Genomic DNA, 10,477 nt, shown 5'->3' with positions numbered 1-10,477 from the left:
CGTGAACTTCTGAACTTCTGCGTCTGTCTTCCCCATTAGATTAGGAGTTCCAGAATCCATATTTCCTTCCTCCTCTTAGTGCTTTCCTCTCTCCTTGCAAACTTAAGATAGGGTTCAGTATATTGCAGGGATACATCAATCACAAAGTTCTTGAATCTAACAACAAGATGTTACCTTGTCTAACCCACCATCCATCTTGGGGCATCTCCTTTGCAACAACCTTCACAGGAGCAGGATGGACTAGAGGGAGTCTTGAACAAGAACTTCTCCATGTTAAAATTACCTGATTTACCCCTTATCTCCAAGCATCCCTTGAAACAAGGTCTACTTGGCCTAAAAGAAGAGGTTCTGATCACCAGATATAAAGGTCTTTTGGTTCACCCTGTCACCACAAACATGATGGCCACTCCAGAATAAAGAATGTTTCTCTTTTACATAATCCTCCCTTAAATGGGAGACATAATGCAAACTCCTTAGGAAGGCATGACTGCTTGCCCTCCTTCTGGCAAGTTTTTCTTCAAATCCAACTTCCATCTGTCCAGCCGCAGTGGAAGTCCTGCTCTCTTCAGAGTTCCATTATACTTGGATAGATTGTCAACCTCAACCCCATGATATCCCTGGGATACTGACCAATCAGGCAGTTTTGGAATTAGGCAATAAATAAATAAATTCACCATTAGGCAAGATGAACGAGCATGTCATTGATTTGTGGCTAAAGATTTCTGTTGGTCTGTTAAGGCCAAATAATGAACACAAATTTATCAATTACAACAGATAACATATTTTTTGGACTGTCCAAACTTTTCTTTTCACCCAGTAGTGTGGTCCCCTGAGGATTGGTGACACTTTCCCTTTGCCTAAGAAGAGAGTTTCCCTGGAGTAGTTGGGCTTGAGGATGGACCTTTGATTTTGGGTTCTTTTTCAGGATAAAGGAAAGGTCTACAGTTCTACTTGCCCCTAAGATTAACCCCATGGTAGAATAAGAGTTGATAACATTTATTGAGCACTTGCTATGTGCCAGCTGTTGTGATAAGAATTATCCATGTATTTTTTAATTTAATCTGTCTATTCCGCCTGCAATGTGGGAGACCTGGGTTTGATCCCTGGGTTGGGAAGATCCCTTGGAGAAGGGAAAGGCTACCTACTCCAGTATTCTGGCCTGAAGAATTCCATGGACTGTATAGGCCATGGGGTCACAAAGAGTAGGGCAACAGCTGAGCGACTTTCACTTCATTTCACTTCATTATTCCTTTAAGATGGGCATCATTAGTGGGTATTTTACATATGTGGTTTAGTAATGTGGGTAGATATATTCCATCAAACCTGCTGATATATCCACAGCAGCAGCAGTAGCAACAACAACAATCATAACAAATATTTCTACCTCCCCATCAAACCTGACATTATAACTGCAGCAGCAGCGACACCTACCACTAATATGATTACATCCTTTTGAGTGTGTCAGGCTCTATTTTAACTGCTTGACCTGGGTTAATTCTTTTAATCCTTATAAAAACTTTATTATGTAGGTAGCATTACCCCTATTTTACAAATCATGAAATGACATAGGGAGAGGTTAAGAAATTGCCTAAAGTTACATAGCTAGAAACTGGCAAAAGTGGACTTTGAAACTAGGCAGTTTGGACTGTGGGTCTGTGTTCTTAATTGATAAGCCACGTATTTAAACTTTTTAGTTTCAATTATAGTAAGAAATAATTTTGCACAGTGATTAAGTGCACACATATGTACATATCACATACTATTGAAATAAAAGACCCTGAAATGTTTTTATTATGTATGCTACACTCTGATGTTTTCTACTATATTCTACTCTTCTTGATTTTGTCCTAACCTGTTTCATTAAAATTCTGGTTGCTTCTCTTTGTGGGTCATGATGTGAACTCAGAAAATGCAGTCCCAGAGCCTCTTGCTTCTTAATGATTACAACAAAGCACATCTGCACAGTGCTCTGGAATTTACTGAGTGCATGCACATCTCTGTAATTCTCCAAGGCAGCCCTGGGAAGAAGATGCTTAATCCATCTCCCAGAGGAGTGTACTTCCCTGCCCCCCTAGATCACATAGAGCTAGTCATGGAAGAGCCCTGGTTCCTACCCAGCCTTTTAGTGTTCAAGGACCAATCTAATTATGTTGGATGGATGGCACACAATATGGATTTGTTCTGACAATATGGAATAGCATCTTTCAATGCTATTGACAAATTGCTGTAAAGGGAAGGATGTTGCAGGGTTGTTAGAACATGGAAAGCAATATAGGCTCAGGGGAGTGATGGCAGGGGGCTGAATGCTCCCCCTATATGGCTCTATCTGAAAGATTCTCTTGTATTCTGAGCCAAAAGCTATAAAGACTTATAATAGCCATGTCTACCCCAATCCTTCTGGGCCCTGGAGAAAGCATTGAGCCTGGAGGTGAAATCTAGACAGGCTATCCTTGCTTGGGGCCTTGTTGGCAATGGCTGGGCATTCAGGAGACCGCTGAGCCAAGGTGTGCCACCTTAGGCCTCATGGAAGACTCTGTGGGAGGGAGTGCCTCCTTTCAGTGTAGGCTGACAAATAAGGTCTAAGAAGTGGACTTGTCACTGTGCAAGTGGAGGTAGGTGTAAGTGTGTATGAGCACGTGTATCTGTGAGATTGTTGATGGGAAGTCCAGCATGTGAGTTCGCAGTGTGTATGTTTGTGCCTGTGAGAGAGAGAGACAGAGACAGAGAGAGAGAGAGACGAGATACAGAGAGTTGGCTGATGGGTGCAGGTGAGGAATTTGGGAGCAGGTGTCTGAGGCTTTGGTGCTGTAAAAGCAGCCATCCCTGTAAGGGAAATCACGAAGCGATCTCAAGTTCCCCATCTGTTGATCTTAACGCTCTCCCAGTGTTGCAGTGCCGATGTGATCAGCACCGCGGACAGCGGCATGAGCACGTCAAATGGGTGGTAGGGAAGAGGCCGCACCCCCGCCTTGCCCCGCCCTCCTTTCCAACGTGAGTCACCGCTCCCCTATCCTCAAAAACCTTTCGCCAAGTGTGTATGAGGAGGTTGGGGTGGGGTGAGGAGAGGTGAGCTGGCCCTTTGAGGACAAAAATTGTGCAGTTTAGGGTAAAAGGCCATAAACATCTGGCCGCATCTGGCACGCAATTGAGCACATTAAGGAAGGAGCAACAGCAGCTAAACAACCCAAGCCCATAAACATGTCTAATTGCTCCTAACACGTGGATACGTCAGGCTCCTCACATATATAAAAGGCCCAATGATGTTCAAGAAGTGAACACCTCGTCCACTAGCCCTCCATTAGGCCATCTGCCTCCTGAGCGCCTCCCGTGCCCCAAAGAAGCACCATGACTTGTGGATCTTACCGTTCTCTCCCAGCATTCAGCTGCGTCTCCGCCTGCGGACCTCGGCCCGGCCGCTGCTGCATCACGGCCGCCCCCTACCGCGGCATCTCCTGCTACCGTGGCCTCACCGGGGGCTTCGGCAGCCGCAGCGTCTGCGGGGGCTTCCGTACTGGCTCCTTTGGCCGCAGCTTCGGGTACCGCTCCGGCGGCGTGGGCGGCCTCAGCCCTCCCTGCATCACCACCGTGTCAGTCAATGAGAGCCTCCTCACGCCCCTCAACCTGGAGATCGACCCCAATGCGCAGTGCGTGAAGCAAGAGGAGAAGGAGCAGATCAAGTGTCTCAACAACAGATTCGCTGCCTTCATCGACAAGGTGAGTTTCCTTGATCACACCCTTCCTGAACCTTCCCTTCCTGGGTAGGCAGTGAAGGGGTAGTCAAGGGCAGTAGAGATGTGGTCCCTTCAGGTCCCAGTCTGATTGATGAAATGGACACACATCCAGGGCACAAAAAGACCAGAGAGATGAGTCTAGAGCAGGGGCTCCTGAATGGAGCACTATTATATAAAACCTCTGTCTAGACAGGCAGGGTGCCCACAGACAAGGACAAGGCTTTGGAACCACATGTCAGAGAAGAAAGCATACATGCAAACAAGACTCAAGAAATGCACATAAGATATAGGAATAGGATCACAGTTCAGCCTTCAAGTATTTGTCCTTGATCACACCTGTTCTGAAACCCCCCATGCCCAAGTCCCTGCTGGGCTCTGATGGGGCAGTCAAATGCAAAAAGAGCTCTACTTAACTCCTGATCACATGCTATCTAGACTCAGCAGGTCAGGATAACTCAGTTCACCTGAGAAGTGAATGATCTTTCCAAATACCTTGCTCTCACCCTAATATGGAAAATCTAAACATGATCACTCTCTTGAAATCCAGAAATTGCCTTGTCTCCCACTGCCCCCTCGGTCTAATCTCTGCTGAACCCCTGTTGGAATTTACCTTAAAGCACTCAGCACCCTCCCCAAGCCCCTCCATCCCCCAAATAGGCTTGGGGGCAGTAGGAGCCATCTGACCCCTCCCCCACCCCAAATGGCAGGTGCGCTTCCTGGAGCAGCAGAACAAGCTGCTGGAGACCAAGCTGCAGTTCTACCAGAACCGCCAGTGCTGCGAGAGCAACCTAGAGCCCCTGTTCAATGGCTACATCGAGACGCTGAGGCGGGAGGCTGAGTGCGCAGAGGCCGACAGCGGGAGGCTGTCCTCGGAGCTCAACAGCCTGCAGGAGGTGCTGGAGGGCTACAAGAAGAGGTGAGTGTGGCTGAGGGTGATGTTGGGCACAGGAAATGGACATGGATTCAACCCACTGGATGAAATTGGAAAAGAATTTCAAAGAAGGGGGTGTGACCATGCAGGGCAAGTTGGTGGTATGCAGCAGGATCTTCCCATCAAGGCAGTCGTTGTTCAGATTCCTATGAGGAGGGCCATGATTCTCTAGGAAGTCTCTCTCCCCTCCTTCAGGCTTCTCTTCTCACAGCCTGATCACCCAGCAACAGTGCCCTGTGCTCTGTGGGGAGGAGGCATCTGCATTCTCCCAGGCCTGGCCCCTCAGGCTCCCACCTGTAGCACCTGGATGTGATATGAGTCTCAGGGTCTCTCAGGGCTGCCAGGTCCTGGGTCTCTGGGTGTCCCACTGTCTAGGCTGCTCTAGTGCTGATGGCCTCTGAGATTCATAGGTCCTCCCCCAGCTGAGCTCGGCTGGACACCCAGGTTGGGGGAGGCTGGGGTGGCAGTGCCCCAGAGGGGCTGCTGTCCACTCCAGACTGGTGTTGAGTCCTTATTTTCCTCTAGAGGTGACCTCAGAGCAGTTTGGGCAGCAGGGTTGTGAGGTTCTAGAAGAGTCACCCCCTGGATCCCTCAATTCCAAGTGGAGAGAGAATCACAGACATACCCCAGAGAGGGTCCTCTGGTTCTCCAACCAGAGAGGACCCAGCAGGGCTGCCAAGGATCTGGCTATGTGGGGAGGTCCCTAGTGTTGTCCCCTTCACTGGTAAAATGTGGAGGGGGTTCTGGGGAGACCTGCCCTGCCATGATTCCCCTCTCTGCCCTCTTCCCCAGGTACGAGGAGGAAGTTGCTCTGAGAGCAACAGCCGAGAATGAGTTTGTGGCTCTGAAGAAGGTGAGTAACATGGGATCAGGAAGCAGAGCCATGAAGGATCTCCCAGAATGACAAGCTTTCATTGTGGAGAACAGTGGTCTCATCCTCTGTGGGGAGCAGTGACTTTGCCAAGTCAGGATGGGAAATTCACATAGACTAGGTCATGAAATGCACATCCAAGGCTTTGAAAAGGTCAGTAACCTTGGACAATCCACTAACAACTTGCCCTGAAGCAGGGGTATAGCTGAATTAACCTCTGGATGTTCTGTGGTCTCAGAAGTAATAATCTGTGGCTGGGATTCCATGGAGGCATGGTAGCTTCAGTCTCTCTGTTAAGGGATGGTGTCCTGTCTAGTGTTTCAGGAGTCTGGTTAAGAGGAGGGGCACAGTCCCAGGATTTGGGGGGGGATGGAGCAGAGCCAACAGTGGCCAGGTGGAGTCTTGGAGGGCTGTAGGGAAATAGGGAAGGGTCAAGGTGGTTGAGTAAGGGAGCCAGTCTGGCAGGCTTTTTGGTACAGGGAAGGGGAAAAGGAGAGCTGGAAAGTGAGAGGTCTCAGGTAGAAAGGGTGAAAGGCTGGTGGTCCACCTCCAAGGCACAAGGCATTTGTTCTTAGAAGGGGAGGAGGTTGTGAGATGCCTCCAGGGAAGGGCAGCATGGAGATGCGACAGGAAGAGGAACACAGGAAATCCTTTCCCCCTCACCTCCTTGTAATGGGTGAGAAGAGAGAGGAATTCGGGGTGATGATGATCATCAGGGGTCCTCTTTGCTCAAAGACTCCCCATCTTCCCAGGATGTGGACTGTGCCTACCTCCGCAAATCAGATCTTGAGGCCAACGTGGAGGCCTTGATTCAGGAGACTGACTTCCTTCGGCGACTATATGAGGAGGTGAGTGATTGTAGTTCTGGCAGAAACCAGGATCTGGAAGAGAGGGTGTTGGTTTGGGGTCGGAGTTGGACAGGAGTTTGAGCAGGAGCTGCAGTCCATCAGGCTGTCAGAGGGGGGCCTCTGGGAGGCCCAGGGAGACCAGGGAGGGCTGAGAAGGCTGGTACACACTGTGATGGGGGAAGCAAAGGTGTAAACAAGACCCTTTCATCCTCCTGCCCCACCATCTGCAGGAGATCCGAGTTCTCCAAGCCCACATCTCAGACACCTCAGTCATCGTCAAGATGGACAATAGCCGGGACCTGAACATGGACAACATTGTTGCTGAGATCAAGGCTCACTATGATGACATTGCCAGCCGCAGCCGGGCCGAGGCTGAGAGCTGGTACCGCAGCAAGGTGAGTGGTCCAGGACACCTGCATTCTAGACATGATGGAAGGGATGTGAGGTATACATTAACAAGGCTTCTTTTGTCTGGAAATTTGGATTGCCAGAGACGGTGACAGAAGTGCAGACAGTTTTCAGGTTACAGTGGAAGGACAGGGCTGCCATGTATGGTTTCACAGGCTGTGCCCTGGATATCTGTGGTGTCTTGAATGGGTGGAATGTCCTGTCCTGAGCTTCACAAGCCTCTCTGCTTCCCACCAGTGTGAGGAGATCAAGGCCACAGTGATCCGGCATGGGGAGACCCTGCGTCGCACCAAGGAGGAGATCAATGAGCTGAACCGCGTGATCCAGAGGCTGACGGCTGAGGTCGAGAATGCCAAGTGCCAGGTAGGAGCTGTTTGAGGCCCACCCAGGGTCCCACCAGCAGTGTGTGTGCCCAGCTGGATCTCACCATTCATTCTCCAGTCCATTTGCATGACTTGAGACCAAGGCTGTGGTCACTCTGGGTGATCCAGGTGATGAAGGGGAGAGATTCCTGCTGTGTGGAGAGACCATAACCCATCTCGTTCTCTCATGGGCCCTTAGAACTCCAAGCTGGAGGCTGCAGTGACCCAGGCAGAGCAGCAGGGCGAGGCGGCCCTCACTGATGCCAAGTGCAAGCTGGCCGGGCTGGAGGAGGCCCTGCAGAAGGCCAAGCAGGACATGGCCTGCCTGCTCAAGGAGTACCAGGAGGTGATGAACTCCAAGCTGGGCCTGGACATTGAGATCGCCACCTACAGGCGCCTGCTGGAGGGCGAGGAGCAGAGGTGGGTACTGTAGCCAAATTTCTCTCCCAGCCCTGCCTGGGTTCTCATCATGCAGTGTCCCTGACTTTCCTACTTGACAAAGCTCCCCATCCTGCAACTGGACAGGTAATTTGAGTAATTTCTTTAGGTATGTTTCTAGCCCCATTTCAGTTTCTCGTGCCTACTTAGGTGCTGATCTGGGATTGGTGCCTTTGCAAATCTGTTTCTCAGAGCCCAGAGTCAAGGTCATAGTGATTGCTGTTCCTGAGTAGCCCTGTCTGGGCTGGGTCGCCTTTCCTCAATAGTGTTTCTTCTCTCCTGGCCCTCACTGCACGTGCCCCTCAGGGTTCCAACTCTCTTCTCAAGCCTGGCCTTGGCTCCAGCCCTGGGAGTTCAGATTTCCTCCCAAATGACAGCTTCAATAGAGGATTTTATCAACACACACTTATATATTCCAACTATATAGTGTCTTTGCCTAAGTGTTTGTTCATTGCAGCAAGTGAAATTAAGGGTAGACAGATAACAGGGGCTGGTCCCTTGAAGCAGCTGTAGCCTGCTCTGGGCATTTTTACCTGTCGCTTCTTTTGAAGGCAAAGGGAGACCCACTGGTCATCAGCCATCTGTGTTCAGGGAGAGGGCGGCTGAACCGCTTCTGTGAGGACAACAGTCACGGGCTGTGCCCTTTGGTTCTTTCCCCTGGAAACAGAAAGACCCATCCCTCTGTCCCAAAACACTCTTGGAATGAACTCAGAAGCTTTGTTGTGGATTCCCTAGGAAGCCTGGGCCTGGGAAGGTAGATCGTGAGCTGCAAACTCTCCTCGTTTCTGAAGCTGATTAAGACAACCCTTTGCTTTGGTCTCTTAGAGGGACTCTGTGTTTTCCTTAAGGAGACAGCATCACGTGGGAAGGAAACCCAGCCTGGATGGAGTTAGGTGGCCGGAGTGGCACTGGTTATTTCCTTTCTGGGCCTCATTTTATCCATTTGTTAAGTGAGGGACTAGATGTAGCTAATCTCTGAGTCTGCTCTCAATGTGTTCGAACATCCCATTCATTCATGCAAGTTATTTATTGAGCCAAGCATCATCTAGGGGCACTGTCGATTCTGCAGCGGGAAAAAGGATACACAAAAAAATTCTGTCCTCCTGAAGCCCATGTTTTAGTGATACTAGTCAGACCAGATTCAGGAATTTAAATCTGCTGCTCCTCAGATACATTTACAAGTCAATCAGAACGGAAAGAAATAGTAGGAGCTACCATTCCCTAAGCACTACCATCCCTGATGGCAGAAATCAGGCACTTACAGGCTTAGTTTGAGTTCACCCTCACAAAGTTCAGGGAGTAGATTTTCCCCAGGAGGCTGGCTGTGTGTGTGCTAAGTTGCTTCAGTCGTGTCCAACTCTGCGACCCAATGGACTGTAGCCTGCCAATGGACTGTAGCCTGCCAGGCTTCTCTGTCCATGGGATTCTCCAGGCAAGAATACTGGAGTGGGTGGCCATGCCCTCCTCCAGGGCATCCTCCTGACTTAGGGATCGAACCCGCATCTCTTATGTCTCTTGCATTGGCAGGCGGGTACTTTACTACTAGCGCCACCTGGGAAGCCCCTAAATTCGAGGTTGTTCAGCTAATAAGGGCTAGAGAGCCAGACGATGTGTCTGCAGAATCCATACATTGACCCGGGGCTACCGCTTGATGGCGCCTTTCCGGGGCCAGTGCTCAGAATGAGGGCCTCACCTTTCACCTTGGCCGTGTGGACCAGCGGCTTTTCAGGGCACTGACCTTTCTCTCTTCCTTTCCCCGCAGGCTGTGCGAGGGCGTCGGGGCTGTGAATGTCTGTAAGTAGCCCGCCCCTCCCCCTTCTCCAGCGGGGTGGTCACAATGCCTTTGGGGAGGGGGCATTTTCGCCGCCCCACGCCTGCTGGCTGGGGCAGTGTCTGACCCGGGTCTCTGCCTGTTCTTCCCCCATTCAGGCGTCAGCAGCTCCCGCGGTGGCGTCGTCTGTGGCGATCTCTGCGCCTCCGGTGCTGCCCCTGCTGTCACCACCAGCGTCTGCAGCGCCCCCTGCAGCGGCAACGTGGTGGTGGGCACCTCCGACGCCTGCGGCCCCTGCTCTAGGGTGGGCGGCAGCATCCTGGGCTGTAAGAAGTGCTAAGGTCGCTTTCCGGCCCAACCAGGACCTCGCGCCACCGAAACGCCCCTCCCGTTGCATCCCCCGCCCCCGGGCCGCCTGCTGGCCTGAACCGTCTGCTCTCCCTACTCCTTCTCTGCTCCCTCTGCGTGCCATCCGCCAGGCACCTGAGCCCCAGGGAGGCTGGGGCGCACCCTGACCTCTTTCTGTAGCATTTCCTAGTAGTCGTTTTGCTGTCTTGAGGATTCATGCCTTCTTCTGCCTTCTGTGTTTTGCTGGATTCATTGGTCCTGCCTGATCCCCTTCACCGAATCTTGGAGGAAAGCGGGACAGGCCCCGGAGTTTCCCGATCTGCACATCCTGGGGAATCTGCGAGTGTGCTGGTACCTGTAGCATGGACATGGGGAACGCTGATGGTGGTTTTCCTGTAACTCTTTGAGGGCCGTGCCCTGTGGGAGGGGAGGCCATCACCTTTCAAGGATGCCCGCAGAGGCTTCTACAAAGCCAATGAGTCAACGGCCTGCAAGCTCTTGTCTTTGTTTCACTCTTTGTTTCCAATAAACTAATTGTGGCTAATCAGACCTGGGTGCCTCAGAGTCTCATAAATGCCAGGGCCCTCCTGAGATAGGTGCTCCCTGCCAGAGATGTCCTCAGAACCTCTCATGTACTCAATAATTTTTCATTAGGTGAAAATGACATAGTAGAAGCTGCCTGTCTGGGCTTGAGCAACCGGAGCCTTGAGAAAACAAGAGAAGACCCATGGAGGATGGGGAATCCCTCCCTGCCTTGTGTGGTCATGGG

The 10,477-nt window shown here is 51.1% G+C and overlaps 1 protein-coding gene across 1 annotated transcript; it reads left to right on the top strand.

The window, feature by feature from the left end:
• Positions 1-2,758: 2,758 nt before the first annotated feature.
• LOC136166061 (keratin, type II cuticular Hb1-like) lies at positions 2,759-9,700 on the top strand. Its single transcript, XM_065932089.1, has 10 exons — positions 2,759-2,789; positions 3,377-3,714; positions 4,439-4,647; positions 5,455-5,515; positions 6,286-6,381; positions 6,612-6,776; positions 7,027-7,152; positions 7,351-7,571; positions 9,352-9,383; positions 9,519-9,700. Exons 1-10 carry the CDS (start codon positions 2,759-2,761, stop codon positions 9,698-9,700), a joined length of 1,461 nt encoding a protein of 486 aa, XP_065788161.1.
• Positions 9,701-10,477: the final 777 nt, after the last annotated feature.

The sequence above is a fragment of the Muntiacus reevesi genome, chromosome 4 (genome assembly GCF_963930625.1).
Source record: "Muntiacus reevesi chromosome 4, mMunRee1.1, whole genome shotgun sequence".
NCBI lineage: Eukaryota > Metazoa > Chordata > Mammalia > Artiodactyla > Cervidae > Muntiacus > Muntiacus reevesi.
This window is presented reverse-complemented; position numbering and strand designations above follow the sequence as displayed.

Excerpts from the sequence above, each read along its gene's own strand:
- LOC136166061 (XM_065932089.1), top strand. The coding sequence starts at position 2,759 with ATGGGTGCAGGTGAGGAATTTGGGAGCAGGT. Across the intron at positions 2,790-3,376 it reads TGAGGAATTTGGGAGCAGGT|CATTCAGCTGCGTCTCCGCC; the intron begins GTCTGAGGCTTT and ends GTTCTCTCCCAG. Across the intron at positions 6,382-6,611 it reads TTCGGCGACTATATGAGGAG|GAGATCCGAGTTCTCCAAGC; the intron begins GTGAGTGATTGT and ends CACCATCTGCAG.